General features: G+C 32.7%; 2 protein-coding genes across 5 annotated transcripts; both read left to right on the top strand.

Annotated features, from left to right (window-relative positions):
• The first annotated feature begins 9,479 nt into the window (after nucleotides 1-9,479).
• On the top strand, nucleotides 9,480-13,892 carry LOC112733432 (protein GID8 homolog). Of its 4 annotated transcripts, none has more exons than XM_072212508.1 (7): nucleotides 9,480-9,823; nucleotides 9,930-10,043; nucleotides 11,120-11,279; nucleotides 11,400-11,503; nucleotides 11,704-11,835; nucleotides 12,098-12,254; nucleotides 13,382-13,892. In XM_072212508.1, the coding sequence occupies exons 2-7, from the start codon at nucleotides 9,993-9,995 to the stop codon at nucleotides 13,501-13,503; spliced, it is 726 nt and encodes a 241-aa protein (XP_072068609.1). In that variant the 5' UTR covers nucleotides 9,480-9,823; nucleotides 9,930-9,992; the 3' UTR covers nucleotides 13,504-13,892. The 4 variants fall into 4 exon arrangements, with proteins under 4 accessions (XP_072068609.1, XP_025638161.1, XP_072068610.1 ...); XM_025782376.2 differs by having other exon boundaries at nucleotides 11,397-11,503; XM_072212509.1 differs by having other exon boundaries at nucleotides 9,485-9,823; nucleotides 9,920-10,043.
• Nucleotides 13,893-14,713: 821 nt separating this feature from the next.
• On the top strand, nucleotides 14,714-15,871 carry LOC112736043 (F-box/kelch-repeat protein At1g16250-like). The gene has a single exon (XM_025785405.3). It carries the CDS (start codon nucleotides 14,714-14,716, stop codon nucleotides 15,794-15,796), a length of 1,083 nt encoding a protein of 360 aa, XP_025641190.1. The 3' UTR covers nucleotides 15,797-15,871.
• Nucleotides 15,872-16,339: the final 468 nt, after the last annotated feature.

Genomic DNA, 16,339 nt, shown 5'->3' with positions numbered 1-16,339 from the left:
ATTATTATGAGATATTTAAGAATCACCCAAAAGTTGATTAGTTAATCTTATAATTAATGAACATGATTGTTAGCATATATATGCACTGTTATTAGTATTTAAATATCCAGAGATATTAAATATTTTTAATTGGTGCATGTATCTTTAGTAAATAAAGTCAAATTTATTAGCATCATTGTGTTATTGCATATTTATATATCACCCAAAGGAGAATATTAATATACTTTGAATCTGAATAATGTGTTATCTTATGACTTAAAGTGTTAATATTAAGTATGTGATAATTGCAGCAATTTTTTCTATCGCATTACATTTGCATGCTACGTCTATTCCAATATTTGATGGGCTGAACTTTTCTGATTGGTCTGAACAAGTCCAATTTCACTTTAGTGTCTTGGATCTTGATTTGGCACTTCAAGTTCAGAAACTTGCTGCTATTACTGTTCTTAGTAGCAATGAAGAAAAAGCTCATTATAAAACTTGGGAAAGGTCAAACAGACTTAGTCTTATATTTATGCGTATGAGCATAGCAAACAGCACCAAATCAGCTCTTTCCAAGTCTGATAATGCTAAAGAATTTATAAAACTTGTGGAAGAGCGCTCCCAAACCGCTGATAAGTCTCTTGCTGGGACGTTAATGGATACTTTGACCACCATAAAATTTGATGATTCTCGTATTATGCATGAGCATGTCATTAAAATGACAAATATTGCAACAAAACTTAAGTCATTGGGAATGGAAGTGGATGAAAATTTTCTTGTGCAGTTTATTTTAAAGTCATTACCGTCTGAATATGGTCCTTTCCAAATGAACTATAATATTATGAAGGATAAATGGAATGTGCATGAGTTGCATAGTATGTTAGTTCAAGAGGAAACCAGACTTAAGAATCAAGAAAATCATTCCATTCATTACCTGAACCATCAAGGAGTTGGAAAGAAAATTGGAAAGAAGCATGGAAATGGAAATGGACCATCAAAGACTGTTGAGTCCTCTTCTAAAATCCATAAGAAAGATAAGTGTCATTTCTGTAAGAAACATGGACACTTCCAAAATGATTGTCCAAAGAGGAAGGCTTGGTTTAAAAATAAAGGTAATAAGCTTAATTATGCTTATGTATGTATTAAATCAAACTTATTCGAAGTTCCTCGTAATACATGGTAGATTGATTATAGAGGAACAACTCATGTTTCTAAATCGATGCAGGGATTCCTTAAAATCCGAACCATAAGGTCAAATGAAAGGTTTGTCTACATGGAAAATAAAGATAAAGATCCAGTAGAAGCTGTTGAGATTTATCGTTTGATTCTCGACACTGGACATCATTTAAATTTGCAAGATACTTTTTATGTACCAAGTATTTTTAGGAATTTAGTTTCTTTATCTAAACTTGATGTTGCTATATACTGTTTTAATTTCGGTAATAGTTGTTTCAGTTTGTTTAAGCACAACTATATGATTGGATCTAGTATACTTTCTGATAGTTTATATAAATTTAATCTTGACAATTTATATGCTAAATCGCTTATGACTTTACATCATAAAGTTGGCACTAAACGTAGTTTAGTGAATGAACGTTCTGCTTACTTGTGGCATAAATGTTTAGGTCACATTTTCAAAGAAAGAATTGACAGGTTGATTAAGAATGACATCTTTTCAAATTTGGATTTTATTGAAAGAGCCAGGGAGGCTTTTTTACCTAAAGAATATACACTAGATAAGGGTGGGAGTGATTAGTATTACCAGACAGAGCAGGTAAAAAGCAAAGTATTGATAACTCTTTACAGGATTGAGTTCAAGAAGTCTGGATTTACATCTCACTTTTTTTTTTCAATTGGATGAGATCGGTCGAATGTTCTCTGGTAGCAGGAAGCTAGAGAAGGTCTATCTAGTAGGAAATTACAGGGGACTTTGTTAGGAAAGCACGACCAGAGAATGAGAAGTTCGAAAGTCTGATTATTAGATTCTTACGATTTCTCTTTTGTTGATAGAAGCCCGACGTGATCTCAATATTTATGTTGATTGTATTAAAGAAAAACAAACAAAACACACAAAGAAAGGAACCACAAGAAGTACCCAACTTTTTGAAATTATACACACTGACATATGTGGATCCTTTGATGTAAACTCTTTCAATAAAAAAATATTTTATCACCTTTATTGATGATTATTCACGTTATGGTTATGCCTATGCACTTTATAATAAATCTCAAGCAGTTAATGCTTTAGAAATTTATATAAATGAAGTCGAAAGGCAGTTGGATAAAAAGGTGAAAATTGTTAGATCTGATAGAGGTGGTGAATATTATGGAAGATACAACGAAGGAGGACAAAATCCAGGTCCATTTGCTAAATTCCTTGAAAAACGTGGTATATGTGCTCAATACACTATGCCAGGTACACTTTAACAAAATGGTGTATCGAAAAGGCAAAACCGTACTTTAATAGAAATGGTTAGGACAATGATGAGTAATGCATCTTTACCTATATCATTGTGGATGTATGCTTTAAAAACTGCTATATATTTGTTAAATAGGGCTCCTAGTAAGGCAGTTCCTAAAAATCCTTTTGAGTTATGGACTGAGAGACCTAGTTTAAGACATCTACATGTTTAGGGATGTCAAGCAAAAATAAGAGCTTATAATCCGCAAGAAAAGAAACTGGGTACAAGAACAATCAGTGGATATTTCATTGGTTATCCAAAAAAATCAAAGGAGTATAGATTTTATTGCCCTACTCATAGTACAAGAATAATTGAAACTGAGAATGCACGGTTCATTGAGAATGGTGAGACCAGTGGGAGTACAACTTCACAAAATATGGAGATTAAGGAAGTAAGAATTCAAGTTCCTTCAACTTGTACTTCTACTTCTAGAGTTGTTGTCCAAATATTATTGAGCCTAATCACAATCAACAGGAACAACAAATTATTGATCCTATTGTTGTTGGACTAAATAACAATCAAGAGGAACAAGAACTTATTAATCTCATAGTTAATGAGGAGCCGATAATAGAACAACCACAAGAAATGGCATTAAGAAAGTCTTAAAGAGAAAGAATATCTGCTATTTCTGATGACTATGTGGTGTATTTACAAGAGTCAGAAAATGACTTGAGTATTGCTAATGATCCAGTTTCTTTCTCACAAGCCATTAATGATGATAATGCTGATAAGTGGTTAGACGCTATGAAAGATGAGCTTAAATCAATGGAACAAAATAAAGTATGAGACCTTGTGGAATTACCTAAAGAATGCAAGAGAATTGAGTGTAAATGGGTCTTTAAGACTAAGCGTGATTATCATGGCAACCTTGAATGTTACAAGGCTCGCCTTGTTGCCAAAGGTTTTACTAAAAAAGATGGTGTTAATTACAAAGAAACTTTCTCACCAGTTTCTAGAAAAGACTCTTTAAGAATTATCTTGGCTTTGGTGGCTCATTATGACTTAGAGTTACACCAAAAAGATGTAAAAACTGCCTTTCTTAATGGAGATTTAGAGAAATATGTTTACATGGATCAAATAACAGGATTTTTGGTTAAAGGGAAAGAACAAATGGTGTGTAAACTTAAGAAATAACTATATGGACTGTTGGGAATAAGTAGTATGACCACAATCCAATCAATCACGTGTCAAATAATTTGTTATTGTTATTATATTAAAATGTTAATATAATAAGGTCCTTGATTAAATTTAGAGATTTATCATTGTGATAGTGATCATAATATTGAGAGATAAATATTTTATAATTTAATCTAAATTGTTCTTGATCATAGAATTATTAAAAATGACATTAATAATCCGAAAAAATCAATATATATATAATGGTCTTCATTGGATGAAAATTAATAGATCTCATTTATTAAATTATATATATAGATGGTGCATATAGAGATATGACCATTGAAGTGACTCACTTTGAGAATTACTAATGGTTATAATTACCGCATATTTGTCAATAGGATATTCTCAAGATGAACATAGTAATAGAGTTTCCTTTGACCTGCGACTGTCATAGTAATTAACAATGTATTTATTATACTTTGATTCCAGACACCTAATACCCTAGGGTGCTAGTTGAATGGATATTGGGTATGATTTAAATACTTGTAGAATTAATGATTAGTCAACAAGGAATCCGTCAACTCTCGGTAAAGAGTTTGAGCTCTATGATTATAATGACTGAGATGAATAAAACCTTGACCAAGGAGATTGAATGAATGAAGAAATGAGTTTCTTAGGTCATTCACAGTTCATTATAATAATGGTAACAAGTTAGAGTTTGATAATTAAACCATACTCTAAGAGTTAACCAAGAGCTGGAAAGATGGAAGGAATTATACTTTGTTCTTCTGAAGGTTCTTAGTAAAAATAGATTACTTCAAACTATCGGGTCGTTGAGGAGTGTTGCTAGACGCTAACCTTGATTAGTAAATTTAGTAAGACTAATTTACTACCCATTTAGTATTGAACCTATGGGGTCACACAGTAACGAGTGTTCTAAACTTTGCTATAGAATTATTTAATTATTATTTTGATTTGATCAAATAAATAATTATATTAATTCAAATGGAATATTATTATATTCTTTGCTAACACCAAGAATATAATAATAATATGATAATTGAGAATATTAAATGAGATTTGAGAATAATTAGTTATTCTATTTCTAAACTTGAATTCTAAATTTGGATGAGATCCTAACTGATTCTGTTTTCAAATTGAGTTATGATATGATTCATAAATTTGAATGATTCAGATTTGGAATTTTAAGATATGATTTAAATTTGAATTGAGAATCAAATTTAAAATCAGTAACAAATCTCATACTATATACATGTACGTCAATAGTACCGAAAAGTTAAGACGAGAATAACAAGAGTTTTATTCCGTTATCTCTACACACATAAACGTATGTGGGCCTGATTCTTGGAGAAGAATTTTATGGCGTGCAAAGAGTTGCAAGAGGTTTCTCAATTTAGATCAGATGTCCATTGGTCAAGGAGTTGACAGTAAAGGTTGGTCTCGGTGTGGTATGCATAGCGCCTTCGTACCGTCGAAGGAGAAAGTGATTTTTACTAGCGTACACAGGTATTTAGATCTGATCTATATATTGTATATTATTGGAATAAAATTTAAGCACAAAATAGATCTTTAGGATTATCTTCTTTTCTTCCGCTGCGTGTTATGAACACATGGTAATCCTCCATGGACTTAAACAAGCATCTCGCCAATGGTTGATCAAATTTAATGATACCATTCTGTCCTTTGAATTTAAGAAAAATACCGTTAATCGGTGTATATACTTGAAGGTCAGTGGGAGTAAATTCATTGTTTTAGTTCTATATGCTTATGATATTTTGTTTGCATCTAATGATCTTGGTCTATTAAGCGAGACTAAGAAATATCTCTCTAATAACTTTGAAATGAAAGATATGGGTGAGGCAAGTTATGTGATTGGAATAGAAATATTCCGAGATAGATCATAAGGACCAATAGGATTGTCTCAAAAATTATATATTAATTAAGTATTAGAGAAATTTAGAATGACACAATACTTAGCATCACCCGTTCCAATTCAAAAAAGAGACAAGTTTAGTCTCATGCAATATCCAAAGAATAATTTGGAATGGAAACAGATGGAAGGAATTCTATATGCATTTATTGTTGGGAGTTTGATGTATGTTTAGACTTGCACAAGGCCAGATATCAGCTTTGCAGTTGGTATGCTTGACAGATACTAAAGTAACCCAGGATTGGATCATTAGAAAACTGTAAAGAAAGTTTTAAGGTATCTGCAAGGGACAAAGAAACATATGCTTACTTATAGGAGATCTAACCACCTTGAAGTGATTGGATATTCAGATTCAGATTTTTTCGGTTGCGCAGATACAAGAAAATCCACTTTTGGTTATTTGTATCTCTTAGCTGGAGGAGCAATATCATGGAAGAGTGCGAAGTAGTCAGTAATTGCTACTTCTACAATGGAAGCTGAATTTGTGGCGTGCTTTGAGGCCATGGTTCAGGCTAAGTGGTTCCGGAACTTCTTTTCAGGGCTTGAAATTATTGACAATATTGCTAGGCCGCTGAAAATTTATTGTTATAACTCTGCAGCAGTTTTCTTTTCAAAAAATGACAAGTATTCTAAAGGTGCTAAGCATATGAAATTGAAATACGTTGCCATTAAAAAAGAAGTTCAGAAACAAAGAGTGTCAATAGAGCACATTAACACCAATACTATGGTTGCTGATCTTTTGACCAAAGGATTACCGTCCAAAATATTTACTAGTTATGTTGAAAGGATGGGTACTATGAATTTATAGGATCAATGTATATTTAATGAAGTTTGTGTTATATGAATATTGACATTTTGAGCTCAGATGAATTAATGTTTCTGTATTACTTGATTTTTAATTTGTTGTATATATAATAGAATTAGAATAATCAGGTCTTGTCTTGCAATGAAGACATTATTGTTGGACTAATTATATTATATACTTCCTAATTATGGCTCATGTTAAAAATGTGACTAATTTTGTAGTACATAGAAGAGACTATGTTGATTAAGTGACGTACAACCGCTATGACTCATGTTAGTTTTATTCTTATCATGATAAATTAAGCTATGCAAGTAATTGCTTAGAAATGAGCATTATGATAAATATTTTCTTAAACCATCGATTAAAATAACGACACATAAGCCAAGTGGGAGAATGTAAGACATTATATTATCATATGATGTCTCATGTGTGTGATGTGTCTTATTTTATTGGTTTAATAAATATTTTATTAAAATAATAAAATAAAGAAAGTTGCATGATTATTTTGAAATGTAACCAACTTGATGGAAGTTGGTTTTCATGAAAAAGAAATCAGAATTCAGTCTTCTCTTCTTATCTATGAAGTCTTTTTTCTTCACTCACCAATAATAACTAAATTGAAGAAAGAATTAAGAAGGCAAAGGAATAGACAAAGTGAATTCTTTCTAACACCATTATCATCATAGATTAAGGTTAATAACTCTTCTCATTTCTATCTGTGATAATTATAAATTTCAAGATTTTTTCTGTGAATAATAATTTTATAATGTATATTAAAATTATATTAAGTTTTTACAATAAATAGATCAATAAAAAAGTGTGTGGCGTATGTTATTTTAAATATGGTTTAATTATTCTCTAAGTATTTATAATTTTATCAAATATTTATTTAGGTTCATATAATTTTAAAAATTGTAACTGATTTTTTATATTAGATATAAATTTAAAAGTTTGATGTAAGATGAGTTATAGAAAAATAAATCATACTTTTTATTTCGATGTGTTACTTAAATTCGAAGTGGATTTAGATTTGAACGTGATATCTAAACCTTTTTAGATAAAAATTATAGCTTGTGTCTTTATTTAGATGGTGGCAGATGTACTTATAAGAAATATTGATTTAACAAGAATTTTATACAAATTTAAATGAACTGAGATTGAAAATATTTGAATTTGATGTGATATTTATAGAAGTACATAATGATTTAACCATCATTTTTATATCTTTTCACTTGTAATAATAGATAGTTTCTATCTCAATATTTAAGATACCTTGTGCTAAAGGCTAAGATATAAATAATATCTAAAATAGTAGATGACAAGATTTTGTTTGTCATACAAGTTAAACCGACGCGCGATTTTCGACGCCCATATCCCAAATATATCTAGATTAATCTTATTGAATCTGGACTTATATAGGTGCTTTGAATAGTTAGATTAGCGCGATTTAAGACGCTCATGTTCCAAATATATCTAGATTAATCTTATTGAATCTGGACTTGTATAAATGCTTTGAATAGTTAGATTAGCTTTATTCGAATTATAACTTTATTTTCAGGCCATGGTACAAACACTTTTTATTTCTAAAATTTTGAGAGAAATTTTTAAAAATATATTTGACTTTTAATTTATTTTAATTTTATTCTTAATATTTTAAATATCTCTCGATTATACATTTAGAGTTTACATTGTTAATGAAAACGTTAACCTCTCATTTAGCACGTGAGATTTAACAATGATTTTTTTTTGTCTTATTTGAATTAATTTCATGACTGAATTTCTTTTAAAAAAATTTTTCTGGTTCAAAAAGTTAAAAATATTAACAAACATATAATGAGTAAATAGCTAAAATTGTCCCTGAAAGATACCCTGATCTCTATTTTGATATTCGAAAGATAAAGTTAATCGAAATCGTCCCCGAAAGATACACGATTAGTCAAGTTAGTCCTTCTGTTAGTTGGATGATGACGTGGGGGCTAATGCCACGTGTCACAAGATGATTGGTTGCGTGTCAGCTCAGTGACACGTGGCATGCCACTTGACATGTAAAAAAAGTTATTTATAATCAAAATAGTTCTTGAAAGTTCAGATGTAAGTCATTTTCATCCTTGAAATTTTAAAAATTAATCAAATTAGTCCTTATATAATTTTTTTTATTTTTTCTTGACAATATTAAATTTAAAATATTTTTTGATACTACTAATTTTAATAGAAATGTAATTGACAATAAAAAAATTAGTAATTGTATCTTTTCTTCTTAAAAATTTTTTCAATAAAATTATCTCTCTCCTTTAATTCTTGTCAAAATCTCTCTTATTATTTTCTATTCTAAAATATTTTTCTCACATTATTACATTTTGTTGGAATATATATATATATATATATATATTCAAAATTGAAATGTATGTATTTGTTAACCTAAACAAAGTTATATGTTCAAAATCAAAATTTATGTATGTTAACCTAAACAAAGTTAATAAAAATTTATACATTTTTTTTTCATTACAGTATTACCTTCATTTAGGTTAACATACATAAATTTTAATTTTGAGTATATATATATAATAGGAGAGAGATAATTTTATTAAAAAAAATTTTAAAAAGAAAAGATATAATTACTAATTTTTTGATTGTCAATTACATTTCTATTAAAATTAGTAGTAGCAAAAAATATTTTAAATTTAATATTATCAAGAAAAATAAAAAAAATTATATAAAGACTAATTTAATTAATTTTTAAAATTTCAGGGATGAAAATGACTTACGTAACTTTCAAGGACTATTTTGATTATAAATAATTTTTTTATATGTCAAATGCCACGTGGCATACCACGTGTCACTGACCTGACACGTGGCATACCACGTGTCACTGACCTGACACGTGGCATGCCAGGTGTCACTGAGCTGACACGTCAATCAATCATCTTGTGACACGTGGCATTAACCTCCCACGTCATCATCCAACTGACGGAAGGACTAACGTGACCAATCGTGTATCTTTCGGGAACGATTTCGATTAACTTTATCTTTCGAGAACAAAAATGGAGATCGGAATATCTTTCAGGGACGATTTTGGCTATTTACTCAACATATAATTGTTGTGTCAAAAGAATATTCCTTGATCCTTTTATTTATTTATTTTATTTAATTTAATCTTTTGGGTCGGGGTGAGTTCTTCAGGAATATTGCTTGATCAAATCCAACGGTTCAGTAGTGGGTTGGTCCCGATCTGATTTTAGATGAGACTCTAAAATGGGCCTAGCTAAACATAAAAGTGCGGCCCATTAAGATGAACCCGCTAAAAACAAACCGGGTTCGGACCGACCACAGCCATCGACCGAAAGTTCTTGCACCCTCCAGGCCCCCAGCTAGCTCTGCGTGTGCGAAGAGAGAGAAGGGTCGCCAGAACCTACATAGACACTCATTGCGGAATCGTCTTTTGTCGGCATTACTTTCCCGGAAAATAACAGTTCTACTATATTTTCCCTGAAAATACTTTTTGCGGTAAAATCACATTCTGCCGACCTTTATTTTCTTTTTTGTTGTTTGGTTTTGACCTGGATTTTAGTTCAGGAATATATAATTTAACGGTTTCGATAGTTTCTTGCAGTGCAGGGAGACCGTCGTCGTTTCGCTCCGCCTCGGACTTAATGGAGTTGAAGCTGGTGCACTGATGTCACTATTCTGGATTGTGATTCGTGAGCTCGCAGAAATCGAGGCAATGGTAATTTAATTACTTTTATTTGTTTATTTTTTAACAGTTTCTTTAGGTATTAGTTTTGAGCAAAGAATTCCCTATTTGTGTTTCCTTAATTAACAGCTGATGATGCTTTGTTTTACGTTTATTTGCATGATTCTGAATAGATTTAGAAAGATAGTTCGGATTTAATGTAATTTTGAGATTTCCTTTCACTGATTGTGAAATGCTTTATGCGATGCTTTGATTGTAATGATAGGGTAGTGGGAGGAGATTGGTTTAGTTTAGCGTGTGAGGTGTTTTCTTATGTTATACTATGTTAAAATTAAAAAGAGTAAAGTACTATTTTGGTACCCAATGCTTGGGCCAAATCCTAATTTGGTCTCCAACTTTTTAAACGTCCTATTTCTGTCCCAAAATGTTTTAAACAGGTTCAATGTTGTCTACAGTTAAATTTGACACTAATAGTTAAAAAAATAAGTGACATGGACGTGAATAACGTTGCTAATTAAGTCATGTCTTCTTTTATGCGAAAAAAATATAACCAAAACCTTCTTGTAACACTTATTCTCCTCATATTTTTAATACAAAACTCTAAATTCTAACATTTAATCATCAATGCTTCAAAATCAAAAGAAAACTTTTATATTAGTGATTGTTGGACGTTGGTAGATCGATTTTACTTATATACTAAAATCGAATGCTATTGGCACTTCAATATGCGAATTATTTGTGTCAAATTTAATGGTGCGACAGCATTGGACCCGCTTAAAACCTTTTTGGAATTGAAATAGGACGTTTGAAGGTTTTTGGGATTGAAATAGGACGTTTGAAACGTTAGGGACCAAATTAGGATTCGGCCCAAATGTTGGGAACCAAAATAATACTTTATCCGATTAAAAATGGTTGAAGAATTGCGATGTTCTATGTACTTATTGCTCAATTTATTCAATTGGTTGTTTCTTTTTTCTTCCGGAAGTTACTGTGTATCGAGAATGAAGTAATTGTGGACAGTGTTATGCGGACTTAATGGAATGTGTGAATTACAAATATCTCTGCAGTGGCATGCTAATGCATTTTTCTTTGAACTTGTTTGTGCTAAGGCTGCATCAAAGAAGGTGATAACAAGAGAAGAGTGGGAGAAGAAGCTTAATGATGTGAAGATCAGGAAAGAAGACATGAATAAATTGGTCATGAATTTCCTTGTGACTGAGGGTTATGTTGAAGCTGCTGAGAAATTCCAGATGGAGTCTGGAACTGAACGTATCCTTCATTAAACCATGTCTCGCTGCTTCTTTTAACTTATGTATTTCTTTTCATTATTTTATTGGAATCATGTCTTTGCTGTTTTCTGCTTTGGTTTTCCTTATAGACACACAGCAGACATAGATCTCGCAACAATCACTGATCGCATGGCTGTTAAGAAGGCAGTACAAAGTGGTAATGTTGAGGACGCAATTGAAAAAGTGAATGACCTAAATCCGGAGGTAGGTTGTCAATACCTTTAGTTTACCCTTGCAATTGTAATGCAGCGTTAACAATATAGTACGTTAATTACTTTTATATGAATAAACCTGTTCCCATCTACTATATACCACAATGCATGTAATACAATTTTTGGTGTAATCATCAGATTTTTGTTCATCTATTTATGAACTTAATATTTGTTTTGAAATGCTGTTTGCAGATACTAGATACAAATCCACAACTATTTTTCCATCTCCAACAACAGCGGCTGATAGAACTGATTCGGAATGGAAAAGTAGAAGAAGCTCTAGAGTTTGCCCAGGAGGAGCTTGCCCCAAGGGGGGAGGAAAATGTAAGTCTAAATTTGATTAGTTTTTTTTTTTTTTAATCTATATTTTCCTATGTGCTATCTTGATTAATGAAGTATTTTATTAGCTTATTTATCTTTTTTAGTGGTTGATTGCTTGCACCCTTAGTTTACTCTGGTTGAATGAAGCTTGGAAAGATGCAAAATGTGAAAATAATTTTTCATCACAGAAAAGTTTTTATATAGCGTTATTAGTTGCACTAGTGTTACCCACTAATGCTTAATTTAACTTTTTAATTACCTCCAGCAAAGCTTCTTAGAAGATTTGGAGAGGACTGTTGCACTTCTTGCCTTTGAAGATGTCTCTAACTGTCCTATTGGAGAGCTTCTTGATATATCACAGCGTCTAAAGACGGCAAGTGAGGTGAATGCTGCCATCCTTACAAGCCAGAGTCATGAAAAAGGTCTATATCTGCTGCACCATCTGTTTCCTAGTATTTATGACTTGAGCATGGACCCTGGTTTTTTTACTTTGTCATATTCCACATATATACATCTGAGGAATCTGTCTAACAAGCATGTATTCCTACTAGCTTTTCCTGATTGACTTGTACAGTTCGTTAGGTAGCATAGCAAATTAGCAGATGTTATAAAATTTCTGGGCATAATTTTCTGAGATTCTATGTCTGCACCGAAAGATGGATTTGAACTTGTTGTGCTTGTAACTTATTCATTACCTGAAATATATTATATATGCCCCCCTTTAACAAATATAAATTGCAAGAGGACAAGGAGTGCACATATGATACTATCATTTTGTAGTTTTTTTATTCCATGTTATGTCATTAGGGGACGTCAAAAGCATGTTTGGATGTGCTTTTAATTCATCATATATGTACTTGAATTAAAGACTTGGCTTGTTATGAGCTTTTCATATAGAAAGAGAGAATATGGAAGTAAACTGAAAGTATTGAATTGATATCAATGTGTTATGTTCTGATACAAAGAGATATGCTGCCAACGAGTTATAGCTCAAATGGCATAGTCTCTCCATACTCACTTGGAGGTCGCGAGTTTGAGTCTCAATCCTAACTTTGGAAAAAAAAAACAAGAGATATGCTATTTATAGTAGTGGTTGTTAGCTCTAACCACATTCTGTTATCCGTTATACTATATATAGCCTAATACTTGTAAAGCCAGGAATGAGTTGTCTATGTATGACTTATGGGCTTCAATTTGCTTCCACTTGAGAGATGAGCAATGAGAATTTTCTTCCATTTGGTGATTTAAAATTTCTTCTAAAACTTCGTTATTTTTATTTCTGCAAGTAGATTAAAAATATGTGGAACCAAGTCCAAAGGATACATGCCTAACAAGAGAATATATGCATAATAGCAAAGCATGGGGTAGTGGCTGTATATAATGTTTGAGTGACTGATATTAAATTTGTTTTTCTTTGGTTATAGAGATATAGTTGTCAGCTTTTGCTAACTGGGGGATTGCCAGTTTGAAATTTGCACCTGTTTTTTTGGTCTTGTTCCATTCCTCCACAATTGGATTAAATAACCTTGCCTGACTTTTGTTGTATCAGATCCTAAACTTCCAAGCTTGTTGAAGATGTTGATATGGGCCCAAAAAGAGTTGGATGAGAAAGCTGCTTATCCTCACATTAATGATCTATCCAAGGCTGTACTAGAAGACCCTGCTATTTGAATGCTTGTAAGTTTACTTGCAATTGCATCGTGCAAGTTTTAGATGAAGATATGGTCATCATTGGCATGAAATGCGACATTTAATCCGAACATGGCCAATCCAATGTCCAGATTCTCGAAGATAGTTCGTTTAAGTGGTGTTATACCGTTGTAAAAAGATAATTCAGTACATTTATCAATTCTTTCGTTAAACTTGGGGTTTGCATCATTTTCATATGCATGCTTTTCGTTACAATCTATAGAATTTGTCCTGAAATTGCTTCCAGAGTGTAGGCGATCTTTTCACTTTCGCTGTCTTAACTCCTAAATGTGTAATCTGTCCTGCACTATTGATTTTTCTTGTTCTGGACTCGTGATTAGTGATTACATTTACCTCCCAGGCATTTACTATTTTGACATTGTGTTCTAGCTGGATTTAGCTCGGATAGCTAGATAAATAATGTGCTATTAACAAACAGCTAAAAGTGAATTAAATTCGAAAGTTCACCTAAACGAATAAAGCTTAGGTAAACTTAATCGGAAAAGCTTAACTGGTAAACGCGATTAGTGAAATTAAGATCATGCGCTAACTATAAAAAATCGCACTTGATTCGTGGTAGCAAACCTATTTATAAAAAAATAACTGTATTTTCATTTTGCAAGCAAACCTATTTGTGGTATGATCCATGGACATGGAGCCAGTAAGAGCCAAGATAGTAGCTTTGAAGAAGTGGATTCTCAAGGTTTGCTATTTCAATTATAGCTGCATACCCCAAGTACATCACATCAGATTTACTAACTAAGATGGCACGTTACTCAAATAAAACACCATTCAATGGATCACTTTACAAAGTCTCAATGCCTTGTCCAACTTCAAAATCCACGCCTCTAAGGAGACACTAAACAATTTGCTTTTAATCCAATCAATTGATTACAAGTATTTAATACATGCTACAAAAACCTTGTAGAATCCGGAAAATTCATGTTTTACTTTATGTTTAAGAGATAAAAAGACAACAATGCATACAATGGGCAACAATATATCAAATGTGTTACAATGTCATCACCACAAGTTGATGTTAAGACGCAAACTCTGATCTATATGCATTTTGTTTTTGTTTTCTCCGCCAACCTTGCCTACAAATATCACTCTTCTTCATACTGTAACACTTCCCAGTGGCAACTTACACAAAACACACATAAGAGTGATCATTAACAGTATCCCAAAAAGAATGGGTTCCCTCTCTTGTTTGTCAAGGCCAATGGAGGATGATTTTCTTTCCAATTATGCAATAGTTGCTGTGTTTTGTCCTACAAAACCAACAACCGACAATAAAGGTATTGTTCCTAACTCAATGGAGCTCTTTAATCCATCCACCAACACATGGAGCCATGTGACCTCAATTCCAGGACTAATTGAAGGCCAAATCTTGAAAGCCTTTTCCATGGTCTCCTTAGGGGACTCTGTTTACATAATTGGTGGCCTAGTTTGCCACAAAGAAAGGGTTCATGTGTCTGATGACTCAGCTGAATTGGTTGATGTGGGTATCCATGTTTCACCAAATGTCCTGCGTTACAACATAACAACCAATCAATGGTTCCATTGCGCGCCACTTGGCATGCCAAGGTATGATTTTGCCTGCACCATTTGCAATAACAGAATCTACGTGGCAGGGGGCAAATCCAAGCTGGCGAGCGCACACGGGATCTCGTCGGCTGAGGTGTATGATCCTAGTCTTGACACATGGACACCTTTGCCTAGTATGCATATTTTGAGATATAAATGTGTAGGGGTGACATGGCAAGGAAAAGTATATATTATTGGAGGGTTCACAATGCCTAGCCTAGTGGAGCGTAGCTCTGCTGAGGTGTACGACACGCTGGCAAAAAAGTGGGACCTCGTGGCAGGGATGTGGCAGTTGGATGTGCCACCTAATCAAATCGTGGCGGTTAATGACTCCCTTTTTAGCTCAGGGGATTGCTTGAATGCATGGAAGGGACATGTTGAGGCCTATGATGGGAAGCTTTGGAATGAAGTTGAAGGGTCACAGAAACCAAGCCTTTCCACATTGGAGACCAACTATGAGGATTGGCCTCATAGCCAAAGATCATACCTAACTATGGCCCCAATAGGGACTCAATTATTTTTCTTGGCAGGGTACAAGACAGGTAATGATTATGATGAGACAGAAAGATCGATGTCCCTTGTCCACTTGTTTGATACAACAAGGGGTGCATGGAGGAGCCTTGAGCCTGTGGAATTGGAGGGTGAGAAAGAGCTCTGTAGTCATTGTTGTGTTGTGCAACTATCATAAACATTTATTTTTCTAAAAAGTATGTTTAGATCAATGGTAATCCAAATCCAATAAAGATATCATACAGAATAGTAGTGGCATTAATCAATGCATGCATGACTTTTCGATTAAGACACCCTGCATTTTCCAAGGCAGCTGTCTTTGTTTGGATTGATTATAATGATGGGGCAAATCAAAACAAGAAAAGATCTTGTACCATGTTTTTAGAATGTAGGAAGTAGGAACGTGATATTGTAGTATTTAGATATTAATGAATATTAAATCTTATTAGATGTTTGGATATATATAACTCTGATAACTCTCACCCTTTGGGTGATGGGAGGATTTAGAATAATTCTCTGAAATTAGAAAGAAACCAGTGATCCAAATCATGGTTACCTTTTGGTTAGCAATGTTTCAGAAAGTTAATTAATTTGTTCCACACTTTGCAAACAGACATGACAAACGGACTGAATTGAATAAATGATCAACATGTGTTATTTGCATAACTTTTTTTTGAACAGGTCAAGGACTAATCCATCGCAGATGTGAACTCTATTTAAG

Source organism: Arachis hypogaea, chromosome 13, assembly GCF_003086295.3.
Source record: "Arachis hypogaea cultivar Tifrunner chromosome 13, arahy.Tifrunner.gnm2.J5K5, whole genome shotgun sequence".
Taxonomy (NCBI): Eukaryota; Viridiplantae; Streptophyta; class Magnoliopsida; order Fabales; family Fabaceae; genus Arachis; species Arachis hypogaea.
Note: the sequence above shows the minus strand (reverse complement) of the source record. Positions and strands in the feature narration are given on the sequence as shown.